Here is a 27,883-nt window from a genome sequence, read left to right as displayed (position 1 = left end):
TTAATGAAATGTGGCAATGAAATGAGTCCTAATGACTTCTGCTATGCTCATAGATCAGTGCCTTGCTCAGCCATCATCAGAGAAGCATTTTCCTGCAGTGGATGGAATTGAATACAGAGATCCACAGCTGGACGTGAAGTAGAGAGAGTGAGAGACCTTGGAACACTCATTCCTAAATGGGTTGTTTTCAACAAGTCCCTCCCTTCAGGACTCAGGGAACTCTGCAGAAGAGGAAGCAGAAAGATGGTAAGAGCAAGAGAGAATGGACGACATCAGGGAAACAAGGCTTTCTAGACACAGCAAGTCTCACACACATGTGAAGTTGCAGACACTATGCAGCAGCCACAGGGTTGCGTGGGTCTAAGCCCAACAGGGCATGGGTGCTGAGAGTGCAAGTAGACAGAGACCCCTTCCATAAACCAGAAGTCATCTCCAATTAATAATGGATCACAAGGAAAAAAATTGTTTTTTGGAGTCTCACTGGGTATACAAAGCACACTGAAGGGCAAGCCCCATGTCCACCAGGAGTTGACCAACACAAAACAAACTCAATGGTACTTTTGGAGTTGTTTTCTTTTAAAACTTTACAGATCTTCTGTTTACATACCAATATTTTCCAATTTTGTTTTCATCGGTTTTCTGTCTGTGCCAATGTGTTAATGAATAGGACAAAGAGGCAATCTCTGTGCTACGTGAGACCCTTGTGCTGTCTGTGGCACTTAAAGACTGAAGAGTCAATATCCAAGTTTAGAAGGTAGCATTTTTATCCCTATAAGATTGCCAGCCATATATCTCCTTTGGATTGTCACTGTCTTTCTGAACTTGGCAGTGTTATTGGCTTTTGGTTCCAGTTAAGAATCAAGTCATAAGCCCCCAAAACTTAGGTTTCATTCTTTCTTTTTTATGTATGTATGTATGTATGTATGTATATATATATATATATATGTATTGTGTGTGCATGTGTGCATGCATGCACATGCATGCTGCATACATATGGCTGGAGTCAGTTTTCTCATTATACCACATAGGTCCCAGGGACTGAATTCAGGTTGTCAGGCTCAGTTGCTGTCTGAATCTGGCCACATTTCAAACCTGTCCTTATTATCTTCCTCTTTTCAGGAAAATTGAGATGGACAATATAGGAAGTGGCAAGAAGAGAAAGAGGCCAAGGACAAAGGAGAGAAGATTGTGGATAGGGAAGTGATGTAGGAGGGTCCTCTGTCTATGCGTTACTTTTATTGGTTAATACAGAAACTGCTTTGACTTTTGATAGGACAGTGGCTTAGATAAGCAGAGTAAACAGAACAGAATGCTGGGAAGAAGGCAATGAGGCAATCGCCATGAAGCTCCGGCCCACGATGGATGTAGATTAGGATCTTTCCCGGTAAGCCACCACCTCGTGTGCTACACAGATTATTAGAAATGGGTTAATCAATATGTAAGAGTTAGCCGATAAGAGGCTACAGACAATGGGTCAGGCAGTTTTTAAATGAATACAGTCTCTGTGTAATTATTTTGGGTAAAGCTAGCCAGGAGGCGGGTTGAAGGAGGCGGTCCATCGTTCCTTCTACAGGGAATGAAACTATGGTTATGGAGGAAGAAGCAGAAAGAATTTGTTTCAGTGAGAGACAAATTTTGGGAGGAACTCAAATATTTTTGTCTTCCTTGGCTTTGATCTCATAATTTGATCTGCTGTGTAAAGGGAAAGTTGGAAACTGAAGACTGGAAATAAGCATATACATCAAGCTGTGTTCTAGAACGATGGGTGATATGGGTACTAGAAGTTGTTGCTAAAGTGACACGAGGAGATGTAAACAATGTTTTCTCTTGTCCTTAAGGTTCCAGTGAAAAACCAAGACAAGATATTACCAAAGTTCATTCTGCCATACCAATGAGTTTAATGGCCTTACTTTCAGTGCGTAGGTGAAGTGGTTACTTACAGGAGTGTGGATGCTCCCTGCAGAAGGCTACAGTAGAAATTCTGGGCATACCCAGGGTGATGTGACAACTTTTCTCATAACCAAAGAAACAGAACTCTCCTCTCTCCAGTCCTATCTACCCTAGCCCTTCCTTGAGACCACATGCAATTAGAACAGGATTGCATATAGTAGGTGATATGGAGTGACTGGATGGCATAGGGGAGTCCTTCTGTCTGTGTGTTATTTTTATTGGTTAATGAATATAGAACTGATTTGAGCCTATGGCAGGGAAGAACAGAACTGGGTGAGGATATCTGGGCTGTATGCTTGGAGAAAGAAGGACAGAGTCAGAGAGATGCCATGTAGCTCCACCAGAGACAGATGCAAGAACTTTAGCTGGTAAGCCCCAGCCACATGGCCATACACAGATTAATAGATATGGGTTAAATTATGTAAGAGTTAGCCAATAAGACACTATAGCTAATGGGCCAAGCAGTGATTTAATTAGTATAGCTTCTGTGTCATTTTGGGTCTAAGCTGCTTGGTGGTGGGGAAATGAACAAGCAGCCTCCTCCAACAACAGATTGTCTCACCAACATGGTGGACTAAATCCATGTAAATTCTTAGAGGGCTTGGAAAGGAATTCTAAACATGGAAAAAAAGTTTAGCTGCATTTTTTGGAGGGGGGCTGGTGGCATGCAGCATCTCCTTTAAGAGAGATTTTCCTGATTCAGTGGTAGCAGATAAAAAAAGCTGCATCTTTTTGAAACACAGCTTCCTGGGCCATGCTGCCAGTATAAACTCTGACTCTTTCAGGCTGGAGGTCTGGGTACAGAGCATTTGAGTGGGGTTTGTGAGCAGACTGCTGCAGCTTGCTTAATTGTGGCATAAACTGACTGTTTGCCTGACAATGGGGCTGTGGGCATGGTTCTCAGAGGCAGAAACAGCTCTATCATGCTGGACTGCGCAGAGCAATCAGGAAGTACCAAATATAAAGTAGTAATGCTACAGCTTAAGTTTTAAAGAAGTGCTTAGCATTTTAAGAAGTACTCCTAGACAATAAAGAATTACAGATTCACAACAGGAAAGATTCAGACATAAAAGACCTCTAAATGGGTCACAGTGTTGGATAAATGTATGTAGGCTTAAGAAAGAGAAGAAAAAGAGTGCAGAGAGTTATAAAAAGAAGTAAATGGCTTTAAAAAAATAAAACAAAGTCTTTAAAAAAAGAGTACAGACAGTCATAGATTAAAAGGAGTAAAGAAAATAAGCTACTTAAAGATAGACAATTCACAGAGAGTCTGAATTATGAATATCATTGTATTTTATTCGAATTTTTTGACTGTGAAGGAGCTGAGTACAGAGAGACATTTAATTGTATGGGCTGCTAAACTGAACCAATATAAAGGTATCTTGACTTCAGAATTTGAGTCTAAGGATATGTTACTTTGGAAAAAAGGTTCTTGTTTTGTTTCCACAGAAGATGAGAACCTATGGATTAATTATAGACTAATACAGTTTGATGGACCAAGACCCCCTGAAAGGTCACCTTGAACACCCATCAAAAATTACTTTACTCAATAAACAGCAGGAAGCAGTTTAGAGAAAAAGTATACCCATATTCCCAATATTGTTTATAAATGTTTGTTTACATTTAAAGCAGATATGCTATAGAGATTTGCATGGATATGGATCTTGGTTTATCGATACAAATTTAAGGTCAATTTTGTTATATGTATTGTTCTGCTCTTGATTAAGGTATTGTGTTTGTGCAGCTCATTTAAAAATGTAATGTAATAGATAGTCACCAATAATAGTCAAGTTTGTAGTCATGTTAGTTAGTTTTTCTAGACGGAAAAAGGATTCCACACTCATACTGGGGAGCAGAAGCCACCCACCCTCTTCCTTGAGCCGTGTGTTCTCACTCTGCTTCCCAAAGCTCACACTCCAGTATTTGGCGATCCAAGACCAAGCATCGCCTCTGACCATTGTCCTTCAGATGGTCTCATTCACTGGACACTTTTCTGGGTCCCCAGAGGCCACCCTTGTTTAGTGCCTGACTCTGTCTGGCACCCAGGATAGGCACTGACTCTCAGCAAACCCTGCTGAAGTGGTGTCCAGTGCCTTTACTCACCTTGGTGCTCCCCGACTTGAACACGCCTCCTCTGCACCATCTCTCCGGATGTCTGCCCAGTATGGATCCACCTGACTCGACATTCCAAGTCTTACCTGTTTCCCCGAAGCTTTCCTGAATGCCATCTGCTCAGTTCCTTTCTTTCAGTCATATGTACACCACACTTAAACCCAGAGGAAAAGGGATGGAGACTCCCAGGCTGGGGAAGGTGCCATTCTGTTTGAGCCTCTACTGCCTCCTTGTGGTAGTTTGCATGTAGTACATGGCTTCCTTGAGTAGGCCTTTTACTACAACTCTGTGCTTAGATTGAGTAGGTAAAGGGGGGGGGTCTTTGTTATTCAAAGCATTCAAAGGCCTTCTGGTTGTCAGGCTAGACACACAAACCAGTTTCCTTTCTTTCCTGTCACCCTTGTTAGACCTTGGGAGACTGCTTTCCCCTGAGAAAACAGTCGGGTGGATTCAGTGAGGGATTTCAGTAGGCTGAAATCAAGATTGAAGATCCTTTCCCATACCTCACCAGAATCATTTCCTTCTGAGCTAATAGATCCTGCTTATGGAAGGTGTTTAGTTTACCCAGGGTTGATGGACACTCCCTCTGTACAAGCTGCCCGGGATGTATGTGCACCAGTCTTGAGCTGTGCCCAACCTGGATGCCCAGTGAGAACTTTCCCTTGTGTCATTACAGGTGGAGCATTTCCCCTTCCTTCTGGACAGTGGCTACTGAGGCTATATCCTTAGTGACTGTCCAGCTCAAAGAATTTATGGATGCAGGAGTCAACACATAATCATATAACCAACTGTGGTTAGAAAGAAACCTTCCTTGGGATTTATGTTCCAAGGTAACTCTTCCTTTTATACCATAGAACATTGTCCAGCGAGCTGAACTGAGGGCTATCTGGGCCCGGCAGGGCAAAGAAAGCAGAAATAGATGGCCACGGCAGAGCGTACACTTCCAGATGGCCACGGCAGAGCGTACACTTCCAGATGGCCCTCTTTGCACACGTGACACAAAGTGGACTTCCTGGGCTATGAATGGCCTGTTTGAAAGTGATGCTGTTTCCTGATATGTTAGTGGTCAGGAAAACACTCTTGGGTTTGGTTTGCTGTAAGGAACTTCAGCATGGTGTTGTCTCCTGATCCTAGCACAGGGGCTCAGTCCCAGGGAATGGCTTCCTATGAACATTAATTAATGTGGGGTGAGAAAGAAGTTTTGATGTTGGGTGAGACTTTAGTGTTGTCTGTGAAACCAAAAGGCAGGCAAGTTCATACCCAGTTATGACAAGAGACATATTTATTTTCCCCTCTATCCTATGTCCCCACAGCTCCTTCAGTTTGATGGTGTCTGGTTGAGCAGACAGGGCCTCTTTCAACTGCGGGTTCTGTAGTCAGCGACTTACTCAGTTCTCCTGTAAGACCTCAAACCTGTTTTGACTGGGTTCCTATGCTCAGGGAAACTGAGGGATGAGAAGTAGGGAGAGGGGGAAGAAAGGTGCTAAGGCAATAGAAGGATGTGGGCACGGGAGAAAGATGCTAAGGCAATAGAAGGTATGGGGGAAAGATGCTAAGGCAATAGAAGGATATGGGATTGGGAGAAAGATGCTAAGGCAATAGCAGGATGTGGGTGTGGGAGAAAGATGCCAAGGTAATAGAAAGATATGGGCATGGGAGAAGGATGCTAAAGAAATAGAAGGATGTGGGCATGGGAGATGGGGAAATGGAATACAAGAGAAGGAGAGGTAGTTACATTTAGAGGTAGGGATTGTAGATCTTCATTATCAGCTCAGAGGGAAGTACATTTAGGGGAATCCATTAGAAGGAGACTCTCAGATCATCTCTGATGCCCAGGGCCATTTGTCACAGTGCTCGCACCCTCCCAGGTACCTCTTAAGGCTTGTCCTGGTCCTAAAGGGGCCCTTGTACAGTTGGTAAGAAGGGTAAGAAGGAGGGAGACCAAGGGAGGCAAGACTCTTCCCTCAAGGAAGAGTCTGTGTTCTAGGACTCTGCTGGTACCCACAGACAACCACTGTGAGCTCCACCACTCAGTGGGAGGAGGGTTTTAACTTTCTAAGACCACAGGCAACATGCTGTCTGTGACCTGGTGATGTTGAACCGAGGCACTCTAGGTCAGTCAAACAGTCTGTGCTTGGGCCCCGTCTACACAGGAGTGAGATTCTGTTTCTGTACTGGCTAAAGTCTTAACTGGATATGGAAAGGAAAGGCAGAAATGAGATTGACCAAACCGACATTTTGCAGATTAGGTACTAATATATTTTTTATTGTTCTTTACCACAAGCTTTATGAAGCCATGAAACACTTCCTAGACAAGAAATGCTGTGGGTCTCTGATAGGGGAAGTGGAAACACTGACAGAACTCTAAGTCACAAGAGGCTCCAGGCGGTTCAACACCAGCAACTGAGCCTTTGGTCGTAGCAGCTGAGGCACGGCCTCTGTTTTGCTGTGCAAGTGTTTAGGGCAGAAGGTTGTGACTGGACCAGAGGCTGGCAAGGCTTCTGGTGACCTGAAGGCACGTTGGCCACTATATCAAAAGGAAGTGTAAGAGTTGGGTTGTGTCTTAGACCTGTTCTTGAGGATCTGATGGCACCCAGGGTCATGTCCCTGCCATCGGCACATCACTGAGTCTTTGTGTTCAGTGTCCCCTTGTGTTGCTCCACTAGGGACCCGATCCACTCCGAAGTTTTCTCCCTGGCTTCCTCCCAGCTGACAGGTGGATCATAGCCCAGGTCTTGCTGAGCTTTCTTGTAGGAGAAGGTGAACACACTATTTAAGATTGTGACCACGTAGCGGTTTAAGGGGGGCTGGTAATTGTAGATTGGACGCAGCAGGAAACTCACAACTTCCAGCAGGAAGCCAAGCCAGTACAGCAGGGGCAGAGGAGGGATCCAGCTGGAATCAAGGTAGAAGCCCCATTTCTTGCTCAGATTGTAATATAAATCATCATAGCTTTGGTGAGGAGTGTCATCTGAGATGTAGTAGAACTGTCCTTGGATGTTTGGTGACTTCCTGGGGTCTTGTAGGCCCCTGGCAGCCAGAATGTGTGCCCAGGCTGCATTGCTCACATATATTGAGTTGGCTATAGAGAATCTGGAAAAATTCTGAATAACGGCGTTGTTTTTGAGTGCTCTATTCACTATGCCCCAAAGATGTTGGCTTCCTTCTCCATAGATGAATGGGAATCTTAAGGCGCAAGTATGCAAAGTGCCACCATCTTTCAGGGTGTGTCCATCGGCTGCCAGCACTGCCTTCTCAGCCATCTTCTTGCTGTATGAATATGGATCAGACCACGTGCTTTCGTGATTCTCCTCCTCGCAGGCATTCCGGATGATCTCCTTATACGAGTTTGGTCCAGCCACGGATACTGAGCTGCAGTGGATGAAGACTGGTACACTGGCTTTCACACAAGCATCCAACAGGAGCTGAGTACCTGCTCACAGAAAGCTCGCCATTACCGACAGGAAATACACCAAAGGGCCCATTGTGGCCACGATGTCACATTCATCTCCTCCTTGACCCTACTGGAAGGGCCGCTACAGATCCAAATGCCTTCTTACCTGATCTTGACTCAAATCGCCATTCCATAGCCACAGAATAACCCTAAAATTAGATTCTGGAAAACAGGGATTTCTAGGTTTCTGAATTCATAGGATTATCTCTCTCTCTCTCTCTCTCTCTCTCTCTCTCTCTCTCTCTCTCTCTCTCTGTCTGCATGTCCTTACTTTTCAGTGCTAGAGATCAAACCTAGGGTCTTCGACATGTTAGACAAGGCCTGCCCCACTGAGCCACTGAATCTTCGTTTGCTTTCTGTTACTGTGACAAACATCATAAACAGAGCAATTCAGGGAGTAAAGGGTTTATCTATGGCTTAGATGTTACGATTTTCCTAAGTTTCACTGAGGAAAGTCACCCCAGGAACAAAGGCAGAAACCATGGAGGAAGATTATTTACTACGCTGCTTCCCCTGTGTCCAGCAAGCTTACCCATAGAATGCCAGGACCACCTGCCAAGTGGTGAAAGCTCACGGTGGCCCTGGGCCCTCCTATATCAATCGTTAATCAAGAACGTAGCCCACAGATATCCCCAGAGCCCAATCTGATGGAACCAACTCTGCAGTTGAGGGTCCCTCTTTCCAGGCGACTGCTATGTTTCGAAGCGATGCAAACTAAAGCCAGCATTTTTATTCTGGAAAATTATTCCTTTCTGTTTTCTAAAAACTAGTATCAACAAATTCCCGTTTAGTTTGGGGACGTTGCTCAGTGGTCAAGCCTTTGCCTTGGGTTGAAGGTTTGATCCCCAGAAACAACAACAAAGTGTCAAAAAGATTCCTCCCCCAAATAAAAGCAAAACAGCTACTTAGGTTCATGCATTTCATTTCATTAAAGGAGGGCCAGCTTTTAATCCAAAAATTCAAGGCACCATTTTCTCAGAAGTAGTGCAGAACTTACAGCATGCCTACTCAGGTGTACACATATAAGCCGTATGTATTTTTATTTTACTTTTCATGTAGAGTCTCATGACTGTGCAGTCCAGACTGGCCTGGAAGGTATGATCTTCCTGACTCAGCCTCCTGAGTACTAGGATTACAGATGGGCACCAGTCCACCTGGGGATGCAGTATACACTCACAATTAGACACTAAAGGCTGGTATTTTTTCTCATTTAATAAAGACTAATACAGGATTGAGACTCCTAGTATTCCAGCACCAGCCTGCAGGGCAGGGCATGAGCGAAGGACCTAGGTAGAGCTCGAAGGAATCCTTCTGAGTTGGTAATGGAGAATACTCAAATAATTAGTTGATTTGGAAAAGGAGTCCGAATCACTAAATTTGGAGGTCACCTGGAACAAACATGCCAGGCAGGACCTTGGAGTAGAGTGGTACTAAGAAGACTGACTTAGGGTTGGGGGGGCAGTCAGAGTGATCATGTTATATGGTAAAGTGCATCATTAAAGTCTATTGGAAGCTACTTCCAGAGACACTAAGCATTTAGGGATGGGGATCTGAAGAAGAGCCTGCGCTCTGGCTAGGACCAGCCTTCAAGAGGAGATTGATGCTGATCTGAAGAGATGGCACTGTGGAAATTGAAAAACTGTTGCTTTCAAGAAAACAAGTGCTGGGTTCTTTTTCTTGGCAGACCCCCATGGAGCAGCTGTGATGGCTCTCTGTAGCAGAAAGGTCAGGGTCTGCTTCAGAGCGGCAGTGGGTGGATGGATATCAAACATTTGGAGTTGGAGGCCCCTCACTTTGGCATGGAGGAGCAGTTGAACTTCCCTAGCAGTCAGAGTGTCATGGCTGTGACTTTATGTCTTTTCTCTCCTACTGACTACCTGTGGGGCCACTGTTCCCTCCTCTGTCAGTCTGGTGTCTTCTTCTAAACACCGAGGACAATGGTTCCGAGTTCTGTTCTCTGGGCTGGCAAGCCAAAGCAACCCAGAGCAGTGCAGGTGTTCCACGATTGGCATGTCCCTTCCTGTCCTCATGCTATTTGGCCATTCAGATTTTCCCACTCACTCCATATCTTCCTGAGGTTCTGTACCTTTCAGGTTGATATCCACGATGGTCTGTCTGGGAATGGCACCTGAGATGTCAACGGCGGCCGCGGTATGGATGACAGCAGAGATGCCCTGGCAGGCTCTCTGCAGGTACTGGGCATCCAGAATGTCTCCCTTTAGCACAGTCACCTTGGCTTTTGTCTGCAGCTCTGAGAAACACAAGGCAGGTCATTGGGAAACCGTTCTGCACGGGATGGAAGTTTCCTGACAGAGTAGGCCCAGGCCTTCAAGGGCAGTCAGAGCCAGGGGATCCTAGGGAGGAGGCCTTTCTGCTGAAGGAACAATAAATGCACAGCAGTCAGAATGCAGCATTTGTAGGGAAGGAGTGAGCGTCGTTTCCACCCCCATCCTTTTGTAGAAATGAATCTGATCAGTGAGATGTCATTTGTGCTTTGCACATGAAAACAGAGTTATGGAAATTCATAAACTCATTAAAGCAACCAGAGAAGTGGTGGTAGTCGAATGCAAAAAGAGAGAAGTAGGGTTTGATTGACAGAGAAGGGGAGTCACTTGTGGATTTGGGCTGAGGGAGAAGCAGAGGCAGAGTCCTGCCGTGGGAAGCTGTAACAGTGGTCTCAGGTTGTGAATGTCCAGGCATGAAGACGTAAGCGTAACCCGGACCAGGAACATTTTCCTCAGTCTGTGTCCTCCAGAGCTCCAGTGAGGAGGGCCCAGAAGCGGGAGGCACAAAGATGGAGAATTCAGCCCTGCCCTGATAGGACTGATGCTTTCTGGGTCTGTGCTGAGTCCCAGTGGAGAGTCAGCTCAATTACTAGGGGACGCTTGAGAGGCAATGAGAGAACTCAGAACAGGCTCCAGGTAGGGTTTAGGTGAGTATTTCTTATCAGATAGATACATTGTCAAGGAGGCCTCCTGCAAGGGACCGTACTACATTAGGGGCAATGGGTTATCTTTAGGTTCCGCTAAAATTTATAGGATGATACTGGCAATCACCATGTCACCTACATTAGTTCACAAAATCGACAGTGTGCCACATGCAGCCTGTACCAATGCCCCGCACTGGTTTGAGCGCCATAATTTATTTATGACTTTCTCAGTTCGCTGTCTCCTTTCCCAGCTACCTCATGAAGTTGGGATCCTGATGTCCCTGGCAAATGTTGGGGCAAGTGCAGAAAGCCCCAGGACGTGTCTACAGATACACATATTTCCAGTGACGGCTCTGGTTTCCAACTGACTCCTCCCAATCCATCCTCACTTCTCTATGCACTCTAAAAGCAAGACTCCTTTGGAATCAACTCTCTTGCAACAATCCGGTCAACTAAACTTTGCTAGGAATGCCAAAGAATACTTGGACAGAGGCAGAAGTAGGAATGTTGAGCAGGAGGAATCCCTGTTGGGATAGATTCCAGCCTCTGCTGAGTGTGTCTACTCTAAGCCCATGTCCCTTGTCAGGCAACCCAAAGAAGGCCTTGAAGTAGGGAAGGACTGGGGAAAAGCCTTCAGAATGGAGGCAGATATCAGGATCTGAGTCTCCTTCTGTGCGGTTTTTCCTCTGCTCTGCTTTGCTACTGACTTTAGACAGACTGGATCCAAAGGGTTGATGTGCTAGGACCAGAGGAGCCCAGACATAGGATAAAGTAGACTCACACATCAGTTCTTTGGGGAGTTCTGAGATAGCAGGAGGGGATAACTTGAGTGTTTTGTGGTAGAGCCACATCTCCCACCTTGTCCAAGACACCATGGACTTGGCAATTGTTCTTCCCTGCCACATCGTGGATCTGATGTTGTGCTGTGGGGCTGTGGGAGAAGAACCAGAGAGAAGCTACCACACCCCAGCCTTTGAAGGACAGACCACCAGATCAAGATCGCTACCCTTCCTTGTCTTATTTTAGCTGCAGGATCATGGAGAAGTCAGTTGTCTTCTCGACTGTATGTGGCGCCAACTGGGATGATCTCTGTTGAGCCTCTTCACAGATCTACCTGTCTTTATTTGGTGACAAGAGAACCCTCCCCACCCCTAGTCTGAGTTCACCAGCCTCCAGGTCACTTACTGGATAACTCCTCCCTGTGTTTTGGAGTGAAGGACCTGAACAAGGCCCTGATCTCCTGCAGATCTCCCTCCTGTGCCAGCATGCGGACGATCCTCTGGCCCAGAAATCCTCCTGCTCCTGTCACCAGGCAGCTCCATCTAGGCATGGTCAACACAGGAAGTAAATCGCAGTGGGAGCAGGTGTGATGTCTGGTGATCCTGGGGAGGGGTAGAGAGAGATGCAATGGATTGGTACATAGTCATGGAGTTTCTACTGTGATGGCATATTAGAAAAGAGGTGTTTCCTGACCACTTCCTTCATAACATCACTTCTGTGATTCCAAAGTGCGTGGATCATCTTCAGAAGGTAAGTAGATCAGTTTTGCAGCAGACACCAGGTGTGCAACCTCTTATTCAGATCAGCTGTGACGCGGAGACACCTTCGGATCTCAGTGGTAGGCTGCACCCCACGGTTGCACCCTCTTATATTAGCTGCCACTTTCAAGGCCCGGACTGTCTTACCTGTGCTTCTGAGAAGCCTCACACACACTGGGGTCCTACAACCCCTCACTGTATGTGGTTAGTTCCTGCAGCTTCCCATAGACTTCAGAGACCAAAGCTTACATTGGTTGGCTTCTTATGAAGGATGCCACGAAGGATATGGAGGAAGAGGTGCATAGGCTGAGGAATGAGAAACGGGAACAAGGCTTCTACATTCTTGCTTGATGTACCAACCTCCAAGATGCTGTGCGATGTCTTCCAGTACTGTAAATATGTGTTGTTCTCATTGGTTGATAAAAATAAAGCTTCTTTGGCCTATGGCAAGGCAGGATAGAGCCAGGTAGGAAATCGAAGCAGAGCTCCCAGAGAAGAAGTGTGGAGTCTGCGAGATGCAAACAGCCACCCAAGGAGCAACATGCCAGGAAAATAATAAATGCCATGGCCATGTGGCCATACTTAGATTAATAGAAGTGGGTTAATTTAAATGTAAGAGCTAGCTAGTAATAAGTCTGAGCCATCAGCCAAACATATGTAATTGATATTTTGCCTCTTAGGTCTGTTTTCTTGGAATATCCCTTTCTATCCTTTTATCCTGAAGTGATGCCTATCTTTGATATGGAGATGTGTTTCTTGAATCAGCAGAAAAAGAACAATAGATTTTCATATCTATTCTGCTAGTCTGTGTCTCTTTCTTGAGACATATTAATAAGCAGTGTTTGTTAATTTCTGTTATGTTGTTGTTGTTGTTCGGGTGTGTGCTTCCCCTCTTTTGTTTTGCTGTTCTGGAATTATTTATTCCTTATATTTTCTTGGGTGTATTAAACTCCTTGGGTTGGGGTTTTCCTTCTATCACATTCGGCAGGGCTGAATTTATGGTAGATATTGCTTAAATATTATGGTTTTATCATGAGACATCTTGTTTTCTTCATTTATGGCAATTGAAAGTTCTATGGGTATGATGGATGGGCTGGCATTTCTGGTCTTTTAGAGAATCTAGAACATCTGTCCGGGCTCATCTGGCTTCTAGAGTACCACTGAGAAGTCAGATGCACTTTTTTTTCTTGACCACCCAGACCCGAATAATCACACAAAACTATATTAATTACAATACTGATTGGCTAATGGCTCAGGTGTATTCCTAGATAGCACTTATGTCTTAAATTGATCCATTTCTATTAATCTGTGTATCAATATGAGGCTGTGGTTTACCGGTAAGGCTCTGGCATCCTTCTCCTTTGGCAGCTACATGGCATCTGCCTGACTCTACCTCATTTCTCCCTGCATTCAGGGAGAAAGAGAGTCATAAAAGACAAGGCTAGCCATTTGAGTAAGAAACTGCTCTTTTCTGGAACGCTTGACTACTGGTAAGCTATATAAACTAGACGTGCAAGATCCACAGAAAAATGACTGCTGAACTTGCCAAAAGAAGGTTTCTGTTTTACCAATGAAACTGTCAGCATTCTGCAGGACATAGAAGAAAGTAGTTGACAAACTGCCAATACAGCCAGAACAGGTCTTCAAATTGCCTGCTTCACTGAAAAGTCTGCCAGATATTAAGCATATATAGGCTGAAGAACGATGTCACAATATTACCAAAAATCTTTGGGTGACTGTCCAGGCAGTCAGCTGCTTCTGTCATTACTCACGTTTTTGGAAGTTACTTCCTGTTTTCTCCATTAATATTACTTTCTTTTGGGCCTATGAGGTAGTTGAAGACTAGATAATTATAGTTTTCCTTGTTTCCCTGACATGAAAAGCAAGTTATAATAGAAAGTAAATTAGGTACAAGACTTTGGACTCAAAAGATGGGATAGAAATGAAGTATTTTCTCTGAATTTTTCAAATCCACGTGGACTAGACATTGTTGATGTATTTATTGTATGTATATATTATATAGTTATTGTACTGATTGTATATGGGTTTTCTTTTATTAGTTATAGCCTTCTCTTTATTTTAGACAAAAGGGAAATGTAATGGCATATCATTTTTATTTTAATAAATAAAATTTCCCTGAAGATCAGAGAGTAAAACAGCCCTAATGGTCAGCCTTACAGACCAGGCAGTGGCAACACACATCTTTAATCCCAGTAGCCACAGTAGTTGCCATAGAAACTGGGCAGTGCGTGCCTTTAATCAAAGGGGTAAACACCTTTAATTCCAGCCCTAAAGAGGATTAAAATGGGAGAAGACAGTTCTCAGACACAGTCTCCTTCTGAGAGTCTTAGAGGCAGGATAATTTTTGGACTGAGGTTGAGGTAAGAGCCAGTGGCTGACTGTTTTACTTTTCAGGTCTTCAGGTTGAACACAAATTTTTCTCTCTAAGTTTTTATTAGGTGTGTTTCAAGGTGTTATTTTTAATAAGTCTGCTTTTATCTGTTGTTTGTTCTTTTCCTTCACGACTTTTAATACCTTTTCTTTGTTCTACATGTTTGGTATTTTGATTATTATTTGTCAATGGGACTTTCTCTTCTGGTTCAGTCTATTTGGTGTTCTGTGAGCTTGTACTTTCATAGGCATCTCATTCTTTAGGTAATGGAAATTTTCTTCATTATTTTATTGAAAATATTTTCCATGCCTTTGACCTGGATTCTTCTCCTTCATCTATTTCTATTATTCTTAGATTTGATCTTTTCATAGTGTCCCAGATTTCTTAAATATTTTGTGTTGGGAGATTTTTAGATTTAACATTTTCTTTGTTATTTTGTCTTCAATTCTGACATTGTCTCCTCTATCTCTTGTATTCTGTCAGTGAGGCTTGCCTTTGAAGTTCCTGTTTGAGTTACTAAATTTTTCATTCACATTTCTCTTAGTTTGGATTCTCTCTCTCTCTTTTTAAGCACACATAGGGACAGTTGGGTGGTCCCTGTTCTCCAGGTAAATGAAACAAGTTTTGTACAGCTAGCATACATCCCACTTTCCAAAAATTCTGTGTATGATCCTTCCTTGTGTAGCTATGCAGCATGCTTGGACCCCATGTTTGCCTCGGTTGGATTAGGTCTTGCTTTGATCTCACTGTAAATGCTCCATTCCTCCTAGGCAAAGAGAATGTCTACTCTGTGGTTTTGTGTATTGAAGTATGAATTCTTTCTCTTTCTTGTTTGTTTTTTTAAACAGATGTTTAAAGTAAAGGGATTATTTTGACTTTGGAACAGCATTGCTAGCTAGTTTGGACATAGGAACCCATACATTTTGAACCCCAGAATGTCTGTCTCTTAGTCCACGGGGGTATGGGGTAGGTTTGAACAGGAAATGTACTCTGTAGGTGCCTGTGTTTGAACCATTGGTCCACAGCTGATTGCACTGTCTGCAAAAGCTGTGGGAAATTTAGGAAGCCTTGATGGAGTAAGGGGATCATTGAGGACGACCCTTGACATGTTAGAGCCCAGTGCCACTCCCTGACCACTCTCTCCTTCCTGACTGCAGGGGTAATGGGACTAGTGGGCCTCCTCCATTGTGGCCATGCCTTGCCTAGCAGGATTGCGTGCATCTTCTGGAGCCATGAACCTAAACAAACCCTTCCTTCCTTAGGTTCTTCTTGTCAGATGTTCTGTTACAACCACGAGACAAGTTTGGAATGCAGCAGGAAGCCACAGAGACAGGTTTGGGATGCAGCAAGAAGCTACACAGACAGGTTTGGGATGCAGCAGGAAGATGCACAGACAGGTTTGTACCATAGCAGGAAGCTGCACAGACAGGTTTGGACCACAACAGGGAAGCTGCACTCTAGAACTCCCCAGACTAAATGTGCTGGTAGAAAAGGCTTCTGCCACACTCTGGTGGAAGAATGTATGTGAGTTGAATTTAGAATTCTAGGATTTCACTAGTTGAGCATAGACATATTTGTTACTTCGGAGAAGTCTTTTTGGGTGTGTCTTTTAATACCCTTTTGAGTTGATGCAGTGAAACACAAACAAGCAGCTTCCTCCTATAAATTGGTGCCCATGTAGCCAACTAAAATCCACATATAAACCTGAGGAATCTTAAAAATTATTTCTAGGGGGCTGGAGAGATGGCTCATAGGTTAAGAACACTGATTTTTCTTCCAGAGGTCCTGAGTTCAAGTCTCAGCAACCACATGGAAATTACCTCCGTAAGGTGGTCTGGTGTCCTCTTATGGCATGAAGGTGTACATGCAGACAAACTGAATAGATAATAAATGTTTTAAAAAAATTACTTCTAGACACAAAAGAACAGAGTTAAGCATGGTTTACTAGCAGTATTATCTTGGATGGGCTTTGTTTGCTAGAAGCAAGAAGAGGCATGGCTTCTTAAGAGAAGTTTACCTGATTCGGTGGGAGCAGGAAAAAGCTGCACTGTTTTAAAATGCCGACTTTCTGGGCCCTGCCAGCATGAACTCTGACTCTTTCAGGCAGGAGATCTGGATGGGGTTTGTGAGCACACTACTTCAGCTTGCTTGATGGCAAGGTGGACCAGCTGTGTGCCTGAAATTGGGGCAGTGTGTATGACTCTTAGAGCAGTGAGCAGCTCTGCCATGTTGGAATCGGAACAGCAAGCAGGAAGTACTGTATGTTGCCTAGTAATGTCGCAGCTTAGATTAGTAAGCACTTAGCATTTTAAGAAGCATTTCTGGTCAGAAAACAATTACAGATACTCAATAAAGACAAATGCAGATGAATCATAGTGTTGGGTAAATGTATGTAGGCTTGGAAGACAGAAGAATAAGAGTGTAGAGAGGCATAAAATAAAGTTAATGCTTTAAAAAACAGGGTAAAGTCTTTAAAGAGACAGAGTACAGACAGTCATAGATTAAAAGAAGTAAAGAAAATAAGCCATGCAAAGATGGAAAATTCACAGAGAGTCCAGATTATGTATATTATTGTGTTATCTTTGAATTTTTTGACTATGAAGGAGCTAAGTATAGAGAGACATTTCACTGTATAGGCTGCTAAGTTAAACCAACATAAAGGTATCTTGATTCCAAAATTTGAGTAAGGATATGTTGCTTTGGAAAAGAGGTTCTTCTTTTGCTTTAACAGAAGATGAAAACCTGTGGATTTCTTCCATACCAATATGGTTTGAAAGACCATATCATCCTGAAAGGTTGCAATGAACACCCTCAAGAAATTGCTTCACCCAACTGATGACTGAGATGAACCTAGCACACAGGATACACCATGAAAGACCTGATTCACAGCACCCCCAAAGAGCAGGAAGCAGTATGGACAGAACAATACCCATATTCTCAAATATTGTTTATAATTGTTTGTTTACATTTAAAGGGGATATAGTATAGAGATGAATAATTTGCATTGGTATGGATCTTGACTTTTTGATACAAATTTAAGATCAATTTTGTTATATGAATATGAACTTCTGATCTTGATTAAGGTATGTGTTTCTGTAGCTCATTTAAAAATGTAGTGTATAATTAAGAAATATAAGTTAATAGATACTCATCTTTAATAGTCAAGCTCATAGTCATATTAATTAGATTTTCTAGATGTATAGAGACATAGTTCAGTCAGATAGGTATTCTTCAAATATTTCAAAGACCTTCAGAATATGGCATTTGAAATATTTAAGAACGTAAAACTTTTCATGACAGCGAGACACATCTGATCCTATCAGCCCCAACTACTTCAAGAGGATGATGGGCATCGAAGAGGCTCCTTGTGGAGTTTGCTATCTATTTGGGCAAGAAACTGCTCCCACCTGGACTGCTTAACTGGACATTCAGGACCCGTAGGAAATGACTAATGAACTTGCCTAAAGGTGAGATGGTCCTTTGGGGTTCTTGCTTCATGAAAGACTCTGCAGACATTCTGCAGGACACAGAAGAAAGTGACTGACAAATTGCTAATATAGGTGGAACTGTCTTTGAAATTTCCTGCTTTGTGGAATAGTCTGCTGGATACTATGGGCCTGTGGGCTGAAGACTGAATGCACCAATGGTATGGAAGAACTTTGGGTGACTGTCCAGGCAAGCAAGATGTCTCTGTCAATTCTAGAGTTTTTCTAATTTTGGAAGTTGCTCACAGTGTACTTTTGTTTACTTAGGTAATAGTTTATCCTTCTGAAGCCTTTGATGGAGTTGAAGAATTTAGAGTTATAGTTATAGTTTTCCTTAGTTATGATAAAAGATAAAGTAGATATAAATATTGCAACTGTAATTCTTGCTTGATACCTGTTTTGGTATATGTGATCTTACTATGTTAAAATTAAAACCTTCCTTTTTTATTTAAACAGAAAAGGGGAAATGATATGGGAGGTTCTTCTGTCTATGTGTTGCTTTTATTGGTTAATGAATAAAGAAACTGCCTTGATCTGTTGACAGGTAGAACTTAAGTAGGTGGGGAAAACTGGACTGAATGCTGGGAGAAGGAAGGTGGAGAGGGAGAAACAATGGAGCTGCCGCCAGAGTAAGATATGCTGAAACTTTGCTGGTAGGCCACCACCTAGTGGTGATTAATAAAAATGGGTTAATTTAATATGTAAGAGTTAGCCATTAAGAAGCTAGAGCTAATGGGCCAAGCAGTGATTTAATTAATACAGTTTCTGTGTGATTATTTCTAGTCTAAGCTAGCCAGCAGGCCAGGACGAACAAGTGACTCCCTTATACACATGTGGGTCCCAGGGACAGAATTCAGGTTACCTGGTCTGGCAACAGGCACTTTTACCAACTGAGCCATTACTTTGGAGTAGCCTTAATGGTTATTTTAGCAAACAGGGATGGGGATTCCTTAGGATCAGTTAGTTAATTGCCTCTTTTCTTTCTTGGGCATGAAGTATAAACCATAAACTCCATATATTCCTAAGGAAATGGAAAACGTGAACATACATTATAGGGTTTCCTATGCATTGCCTGTGGGCTACTGGAGGCTTCCTTTCACATATGCTCTCCAAATCAGGAGGTTATAAATAAAGTCTGTGTAGTTGCCTTGTTTGATTTCCACTAACAGGCAAGAAAAGGCCTGGGAGACAGGCCTGGGAGGCTTGCCTATTCTTCTGTTTGTCCTCTGACCATTTGCTTTTCTCCCCGCCTCTCTGAGCTCTGTTCCCAACTCAGTTAACTAACTAGAAAACTCTCCCCATTACTCCTCCTCAGCTTTCCTTGAGAATCTGGATACTTCCACTCCCTCTGCTCTGGTGGCAGAGGATGCACAACCTGCCAACTCAGGATGAGTAGTCTAGTGCCAGGCTCTGTGATTTTCTCTTCAGAGTCCCCAGTGACTTAGAGGTTTTAGTTCACTGCAGCCCGTCTGAGCTTTCAAAGTCAGCACCTCTGACTCAAAGCACATTCCAATGTGCTTCCATTTACCGCTGCCCTTGTGGGACACAGGCAGGATTTACTCACTCTGCCTACATCTGGTGCCCTGCTTGTCCCAAGTAGCAAGAAATTGCTTGTCTTGGACACTATTGAGAGGGGGTGGCAATGTATCCCCATGCATACAAAGATGGCTGACTATGTTACCAATATACAGCAATGCTCAGGGTAACAGTCCGTCTAGCATATGGACTGCAAAAAAGCTTCAAATCCACCAGCTCCTGGAAGACACTGGGCATATCCAGGAGTTTTCTGGGAAAATGGACACACAGTGTCTGGGACTGGAGACCGTGAGATCATTGTAGGTAGCTTGATGCTGTAATTTTATTCGCAACACGCTCCTCACCACAGGACAAGTTATCTGAACATGGGAGGGTACAGATCCACACAAGGTTCCATAATGTCCTGAATAAATTATTAGCTGGGATAGAGCTATCTCGTGGTTCAGATCTCTACCTCATTTTTAGCCCCGGAGGAGAGTTCACTCTGTAAATATATGGTGGAGCCAGGTGCAAGGCTGAGCAAGCCAATACCGTGTAAAGGTGAAAGGTTGCTTTGTTCCCTGCCAATCGTCAATCCAGATCCTGCACGGCGAGGAATTTCACAAGTCATCAATCTAACTTTTGATATCTGACCCGTGGGAGGCTAGCATGCAGGAGGGCCAGAAACAAGTCCTGCGTCAGTTCTAAGGTTCTCTTCATATGTTATCCATTGGCTACCATTTTATTCTATTTGTTTCTTCCGGTTTTTCGAGATAGGGTTTCCCTGTAACTTTTGGGACCTATCTTGGAACGAGCTCTTGTAGACCAGGCTGACCTCAAACTCACAGAGATCCACCTGCCTCTGCCTCCTGAGTGCTGGGATTAAAGGGGTGTGTGCGCCACCACCTCCTGGCATTGGTTAACATTTTAAAGCAAAGAAGACTCAGGGTTTAAGCAAGTCATCACTAACTTCATGGACCCAAAAGGGAAGTGGCATTGCCTAGGAAGTGAGCAGGGCAGGGATGTGTATCAACAGAGTGTGGTCTTGATCAGGGCTCTGACTTTTCTGGGTGTCAGTGTCCCCACTGTGAGGTTCAGTGGCTGCAAGTAAGTTTCAAACTCACCAGCACCTGGGAAGCACCCAGAACACAGTGCAGGAATGCTAGGCAGTTCTATTGGTGTCAGCATTCAGCCCTCTAGTCAAGGAGGTCGCTGATATCACGGAAAGGGCTGGCCCCAGGCTCTCAGCTTCACAGTCCCTGAGAGGTTCATGACCCTCAGGTGTCAGGAGGACTAGGAAACCCTGTCACTCCACTGCAGCTGTGCCTTCACACCAACAAATACTCAAATGCAGGACTGTGCTGCAGGAAGGTGAGGTGCACAGACTTGTGGGAGGTAGAGCATGCGCACCAGGTTACAGCTGTCAAATAGCTCTCCCACCATCCTTACAGTCTAAAGTTTCAATTTTCAGGTGAGGAAATTTGGTGAACTCCGGGGGGGAGAAGGGGGGATTGAAGTGGCAGCCCAGGAATTTGGCTAATTTGGGGGAGGCATCTGCTTGTGAAACAAGAGAAGCCTATCTTCCGTGTTTGTCCTCTCTACCTTTTGCAGAACTCACTGGCAGCTCGTTTTTCTGCTACATCAAGAAGCCCACCTTTGTCCACCCTGCTGGTGTCCCACTGGCTCCCCTCATTCTAGCCACTGTCAGCACACAGGGAAATGAAAGAAGTTTCCTCAAACTGTCTCTGCCACCACTACTGCTGCCAATAAGATTGGTTGGATCCATGAGGTGGCTGTTTTCAGTTCCAGCCTTTTGCTTTCTGCCATGGCTTGTGGCATGGTGGCTCAGCAGCAGGGCAGATGATGCCTCTAGGTCTCTCTTATTATTGAGCTTAAAATCCCCACAGCTCAAAAATTGTGGCTTTTCCATACAACAAGTGACTACTGCCGTTCTGAATGAGGTCAGGTGACCTTACCACCATCTTATCTGAGGTCAGGTGACTTCGCCACCATCTTAGCTCAGATCCAGGTCAGGTGACCAAGTTCTGCCATCTTTACTGAGGTATATTCTGTCTGGTTCCCCAGTGTTAGCTCTGTTACATGGGTGACCTTATCACCATCTTATCTGAGGTCAGGTGACTTCGCCACCATCTTAGCTCAGATCCAGGTCAGGTGACCAAGTTCTGCCATCTTTACTGAGGTATATTCTGTCTGGTTCCCCAGTGTTAGCTCTGTTACATGGGTGACCTTACCACCATCTTAGCTGAGGTCAGGTGACTTCAATGCCATCTTAACTGAGAGCCAGGTCAGGTGACCAAGTCCCACCATCTTTAGTGAGGTATACCCTGTCTGGTCCCCCCATTTACTTATGTTTTTGTCTTTAAATTCCTCTTGTTGACTCTATTGTATGTGTGTTTTTTTGCAGTGGCATGCCTTTGGTAGGGCCCACCAAGAGCATCCATTTCACCCAATTCCTGTTTACTCTGTGTGTATGTGTATGTTCATACATGTAACTTAAATGAGCCTATGTTTACTGTTAAATGTTATAATTGTCTATTCATCGCATCTCATTTCAGACTACAAAAACAATAAGTCTCATGTTTTAAACTTGTATGTACCTTTAGTCTCTTACAAAAATACTTTATATGTTCTCTACTACTGCCAGTTCTGCCGTTCTTCTATTGCAAGCAATTTTTTCTTCTTTCTGTCTTTTTACAAGTATAAATCTTACCTGTTAAGTTAAAAGCCAGTACAGTCAAGCTCAGACCCAGCTCTCCAGGCAGATTCTGTACTGTAGTTATACCTGATAAACAGTCCTTAACTGCTCAGAGATCTGGGAAATATAGCATTTAAATATTTAAGTATTAAAAAAACTTTTCATAACAAAAAGAAACAGGTTGGCTCCTAGCAGCACTCTATTTCCTCCAAAGAAGACAGAAGACAAATGGACACACAGCAACGTCCATCCACAATTTTCTTCAACTTCTCAGCGCTGACCATTGGGAAAAATTGCCGTTCATCTAAACTGAAGATCTCCAGACATGGACAGAATCGCTGGAATCGATAGCTTACCTGATCAGGTCAAGATACGCTTGTCTTCCTACAGATTCTTAGCCCACAGGATCTTCTGGAGCCTGCCAGGCCTCGTGCTAAACAGCAGAAGGCAAATATGAGCTTCTGCAGCCATGGAGGACCCTGAAGAATAGCCCTAGGTGCCAACCAAGGAAGCTCTCTGTCATTTTTTAATTAATAACGTGAGTAAAATTTTATCCTTCTCAAAATCTCTGATGCAGTTTGACAACTGAGAGGTTTTGTCATTTTAAATGAACAACCTCACCAAACAAATTTCAGTAAAATACAAATACAAATGCAAGACTTGCAAGTTCTAAAGGTGTGAGGACAAATACAAGTTATTAAATTTCTCTCTCATGTTGTCTTCCATAGTCTTAAAAATCTTTTCATTGTGCAAAAATATCTGTCACAGTCATTCTGGCATAAATATGCTACTGTTTATAGAATGTATGTGTCTAAAACTTCTGTTTTTATAAACCCAAAGAATTCTTGTGAGTTCCAGGGAATGGAATTAAGGATCCACCTTAAACAGGTCAGATACACCCCACTCAATTCCCTGGTTCTAATTTTCTTTCCTAAACTTAACTTTGTTTTCTGTTCGGCCAATACCTTAAACAGACAACAGACATGTCCATACCACAAACACCGGACAGGAGCAAAGAGACCAGCTATGCGAGGATGTGGCCAGCACCCAGCCTTCTCAGGTTCCCTCAAAAGATGATGCCCACAAATAAGCAGGAGCAGTCTTGAGAATCCGCTGCCCCAATTCCTTTAACCTGTGGTGCCTAACCTCCTGCCTTTTTATTATAAAAAAGAGAATGTAATGATCTGTCCTGTTCCTTTAAGAGACAAGCCATGCCCACTCCCTCCCCTGTATACAGAGGCAAGCTGATCTTAGCTTCCAGCCCGAGCCCCTTCCTTTTCTGTCTCCCTCTTGAAGAGGCAGCTTTTGCCTCTTCCTACTTCTCTTCTTCTCCCTTCTGTCTCTCCCTCCTTGTGCTCTCTCTTTCTCTCTCTCTGCCTCTCTGTTCTTCCCCCTTCTGCCTTCTCTTTTTCTCCTCCATAACCCACTAAATAAATATTCAACCTCACTCTGCAGGGCATGCCTATCCATATCTTTGTCTCTTGCCCACCACCATGTGGATCCCTGCCTGGGACAAGCCACCTTCAGAGACCTGTGGCATGGTCTCATGGCATGCCCACCTGTCTGTCTCTCTTTGTGGCCTCTGCAGCAACTCGGGGAACTGCACCATCCCTGCCTGGGACTGGCTGTTCACTACCAGCCAGCCCATGGCCCACTGCCACTGCTCAGGGATCTGTAATATTTCTGCTGCTGCAGCTGCCAGGGATCCACAGCATTTTTACTTTTACCATTACATCATGCCTAATAGGGCTCTGTCTCTCACCCACTGCGTGGCTCCCTACCTGGGACTGGCTATATTTGTGGCCCACCATGGTCTCTTTCCCATTGCCCACTGCCACCACTCGGGGACTTGTGGCATTTTAGTTTTACCATAACAGTAAGGCCCATAGGGATAGGAATGCCCAAGCCAGTTGGAACATACTGACATGGAGCCCAATGATCTTTCTTTATGGCCATTGTCTTCTTTCAGCCTTGCCTCCTGCAAATTCAGGCAATACTCATTTTGACCCCAATTTATATATGCGCACAAGTTTTTGGTGTGAAGCTCTCAGGTGTTCTTCCGGAGTCTAGAGAGACCTGTGGAATGATCAGTAAGTTAAAGAACAAGCATAGTCAACAGGGAGAGGTCCCCTGAACCAGTAGGCAACTCTGTCTAGTATGCTGGAGATTCCCCAGAGAAGGTAGCCTGAGACAAGAGGAAGTGGTTGAGAAACCTCTACAGGGAGTGGGAGGTGCTGCCAGAAGGGCTAGTCCTGGAGGAACTAGGCTGGGCAAGGACCCAGAATGAGGAGCAGGGTCCCAAAAGCCAGTAAAAGAGTCAGCTTCCTCCTTTTTTTTTCCTCCCTCCATATGCTTCTCTCTCCCCTTTTCTTCTATATATAGTATAATGATTAAAATTTTTGGCCGTAGACTCCGAGTAACATTCTGTTTCTTGATTCTCCTCATGATTTTGCAACTTGCTCATGTTCAGCAATACTTTAAATTCATAATTATGTTAAAAGTATTCTGCCTCTTCCTTCCTTGTGCCAGCTATTTGATAAAAATCTGCGTATGTTGTACCTTATTTTTCTCTTTATTTACTCTGAGTTGCCTACCTGATCACATACTGTTGGCATATAGGTGAAATATGGCATACCCGCTCAACCCAGAAATGAGCTAAATGACACTCACTGGTGGCATTTATAAGGGCAGTGCCATCAACTATGGAGCACACATGGAGGTGGTGAACTGAGAAGCTTTGTATAGTGAGTGAGTAGGAAGCTGAGAAGTGTTAGCAGAAGACACGCCTGCTCCTTCTCCTGTTGGTAAATTGATATGCACTGTTTATACATATTGGGAGCCAAATCTGAGATCATGACTCCTCCAATTTTAGACTCAAGCATTTATCTCAAACGTCCTTCAAGAGCCCTTCCCCAGACAGACTCCCTCTCTCTCACCCCCGTGATGAGGAGAAAATAGAACAGAAAACAATTAAAGGTATTCAAGCCGTTGAGTCCTCTAGAACAGAGGGTTGAGAACAGCTAGGGCAATCATTGCCAACAGAGGGTATGGCTTGTCTCATGGTATAAAGATACCTACTGGGGGAACAGCAAACAAGAAGCTCACTTATATTCCAGAAACTTTCCTACAAGGCAAGGATAAGTTACTTTGTATTGCTGTCAGGAGATTTTACTGCTGAAGCAATTTACAAAAGAAAACATTTAATTACACTTACTTTGTTTCCAGGGGTTGGAGATCTGGATGGCAGCAGGTGCAGCAGAGAGAGCTCCCTTCTAGATCTGCAAAGAGGAAGTAGAGGTTGCATTAGCAGCAGCTGCTGCTCAAAGTCCACTCTCAGAGACACCTCCTCCAAGAGGCCATAAATCCTACCCCCTTTCCAACATTTCCACCAATGGGGACCAAGGATTCAAACATGTGAGCCTATGGAGCCGTTCTCATGCAAAGTCACCAAAACTGTCAAGCTTTGGCATGGCTGTCTCAACAGGGCCGCTCTAATCAGTAATACCTGTGTCTTAAGAGACTTATTTGAGATTACATTTGCTTTCTCTCTCACTTGGGCTACTCTCGTCCTTCCTGCTGGATAATGCAAGCCCCTGATTTGACGATGTTTCTTTGCCACTTCTCTCTGCTTGGCTACTTTTTATTTGTAATTTTACTCTTGCTAGCTATATATAAAACCACTTGTTCAATACTGAAAGATTAATAGAGCATTTCACTATATGGAACATTATTGATGTAGTTGTCAAAATCAACAAGATGATGTTTCTGTTTTAGAAGATGTTATTATAAAAAAACAAAAGGGGAAAATGAAGAGTTAGAGAAAGGAGTATGTCTGGCATTGCCATTGTGCGGCTGAGCTGGGAACTTGACAAGTGAGCTGGGGGTGTAATGTGATGATTAAAGCCTCACCCCATGGAAGCTTGGCCTTTCATTCCCAATGCTTAGGTAAACAATGGGAGCAAAAGACTTTTTAAAATTTCAGCAAAGGGTTAACATGTAAAGATTTGCTGGCGCTGTTTTTTTTTTTTTTCGGCCGCTTTTTCCTGACTGTAGAGTTCACTGTCCAAGTTTACTTGGGAGTTCCTTTATCTTAGTTGGCTCGAGCTCAGTGTGACATCTTGCAATTATCAGACTTTTATAGGAGAAATCAATGTGTGAAAAAAAATTTAATGAAATCCAAGCAACAGCAAGGTTTGCCCTAAGAAATTGCAATAGGCAAAATTCTTACAGTTGTCGGGGTCCGATGCTAGCCCAGACCCTCAATTATTTCTCTTGACCAGACCCCAACATAAACCAGGTGTCTCTCTGGACTGCCGTAGAGGCAGGGAAATAAAGACACAACTCACATGGCTTTATTGGGAGGGAGATTCTCAGTGATCCCTCATGAAGACCTGAGTTCACATCCTGAGGAATTCCTCTTATTTATTCTCCAAACAGCCTTTATACCAAAACTTAACTTAGGGGAAATACATTAGTATTCTGTCTCTTAGGTAACCAGGTGAATGGCTTTCAGTCACGTCCACAACTACCTGTCTGCTGTGTATGCTAGCTGTCACATAGGTTTGAATCAGCATTTCTATCAGGCATCCTCCAAATTACAAAGGAGGAGCAACAACATTCTGACCTTTTGTTAGGTTGCGACGGCCTGTCTGGTTGGCTACATGACCATCCTCAGGTGAGGCCTATGGCTGTAGAGCCTCCCTGCCACACCATATAGAAATATGGGCTTACAATCCACTCTCTCTTATTAATTTTAATAAAACATGTGCTTCTGCAACAGGATAGAATGATCATGCCTGGCTTGGGCAAAGACCTCTTCATTTACCCAAATTTTTCCATCTTTGGAACAGGCATTCATATATGCGAGCTCCTTCCTGTCCTTGGCATCTGGGGGAGAAGAAGCTTCAAACCCATCATTGAATGCTAATCTCGATGAAGAAAAGATATTAATGGAGAGAGATACTTTTGGGCCCTGTGTCTCAGAGCCATATTTTCTTGTCAGGATAAATTATAATACTTTATGAGTAATCACACTCCCAAAGGCCATAGTCTCCTATTTAAAGGAGAAGAGAAGCACCTGAATTGAGAATTCTTCTTCAGCTAGTTTAGTACAGCTCTTAAATCTTTTACGTTATATCAAAATCTAAAATTCTTAACATATGTATTAACTCCCAACATTTACAGGGTGTGTCAACCTTTTCTCAGCAGTTAACAGGTCAGTATTATAATTCTTAGCATTGTTGGTCAATACCAACTTTCCAAATATCTTTGTCAGTACCATAATTCTCAGTATTGTTGGTCAATACCAACTTTTCCGAGTATCTTTGGCAGTACCATAATTCTCAGCATTGTTGTTCAATACTTACTTTTCTCAATCTCTTTAGGTCAGTGTCATGATTCTTGGCGTTATTGATCAATACCAACTTTTCTCAACATCTTATCTACAATTATCAATATCAAGTCAACACCAGTAAGAGAACAATGACATTGCTGTTATCAAATACCAGTTCCAGTCTCAGAACTGCAGTCAAACCCTTAGTCGGCTCCCTTCTTAAGTGAAGAAGGGTTTTAGTCACTTCTTATTTTGAGTCTTTCTTTCCCTGAGGGGAAAACTTAGGTCAGAGTTCTTAGGTTCAATAGTTTAACCAAAATGAGTTCTGTGTCCCAGAAATTAAAAGCACCCAAATGTTCAGTCTGCATCTTAGTTCCAAAGCAAACAGGATTCAAACTGCACAAAACAGTAGTCTCCGTGGTCAGGTCACCTCAGCAGGGTCTCTGGGTCTGCGTGTGTC

At 43.6% G+C, this 27,883-nt stretch overlaps 1 protein-coding gene and 1 long non-coding RNA gene across 2 annotated transcripts; one reads left to right on the top strand and one right to left on the bottom strand.

Annotated features, from left to right (window-relative positions):
- Positions 1 to 72: 72 nt before the first annotated feature.
- Positions 73 to 8,424, top strand: LOC148119423 (uncharacterized). The gene is made up of 4 exons (XR_015735365.1): positions 73 to 246; positions 1,274 to 1,384; positions 4,739 to 4,892; positions 7,384 to 8,424. It is a non-coding gene; the product is annotated as an uncharacterized LOC148119423 (long non-coding RNA).
- Positions 6,341 to 27,883, bottom strand: LOC148119422 (NADPH-dependent 3-keto-steroid reductase HSD3B3-like). Its single transcript, XM_087897713.1, has 5 exons — positions 27,458 to 27,883; positions 25,306 to 25,369; positions 11,631 to 11,827; positions 9,603 to 9,767; positions 6,341 to 7,495 (listed from the first exon to the last, which is right to left on the bottom strand). The coding sequence occupies exons 3-5, from the start codon at positions 11,773 to 11,775 to the stop codon at positions 6,684 to 6,686; spliced, it is 1,122 nt and encodes a 373-aa protein (XP_087753839.1). The 5' UTR covers positions 11,776 to 11,827; positions 25,306 to 25,369; positions 27,458 to 27,883; the 3' UTR covers positions 6,341 to 6,683.

This window comes from Myodes glareolus, chromosome 17 (genome assembly GCF_982192425.1).
Source record: "Myodes glareolus chromosome 17, mMyoGla1.1, whole genome shotgun sequence".
Lineage (NCBI taxonomy): Eukaryota > Metazoa > Chordata > Mammalia > Rodentia > Cricetidae > Myodes > Myodes glareolus.
The sequence above is the reverse complement of the archived record's forward strand: the minus strand, read 5'-3'. Positions and strand labels throughout refer to the sequence as shown.

What these genes read in the sequence shown, in the direction of transcription:
- LOC148119422 (XM_087897713.1), bottom strand. Translation starts at nt 11,775, where the DNA reads ATGCCTAGATGGAGCTGCCTGGTGACAGGAGCAGGAGGATTTCTGGGC. An exon ending in ACACAGGGAGGAGTTATCCA is followed by an intron (nt 9,768 to 11,630) that starts GTAAGTGACCTG and finishes TGTGTTTCTCAG; the next exon opens with AGCTGCAGACAAAAGCCAAG. An exon ending in CGTGGATATCAACCTGAAAG is followed by an intron (nt 7,496 to 9,602) that starts GTACAGAACCTC and finishes TTCTGTGAGCAG; the next exon opens with GTACTCAGCTCCTGTTGGAT.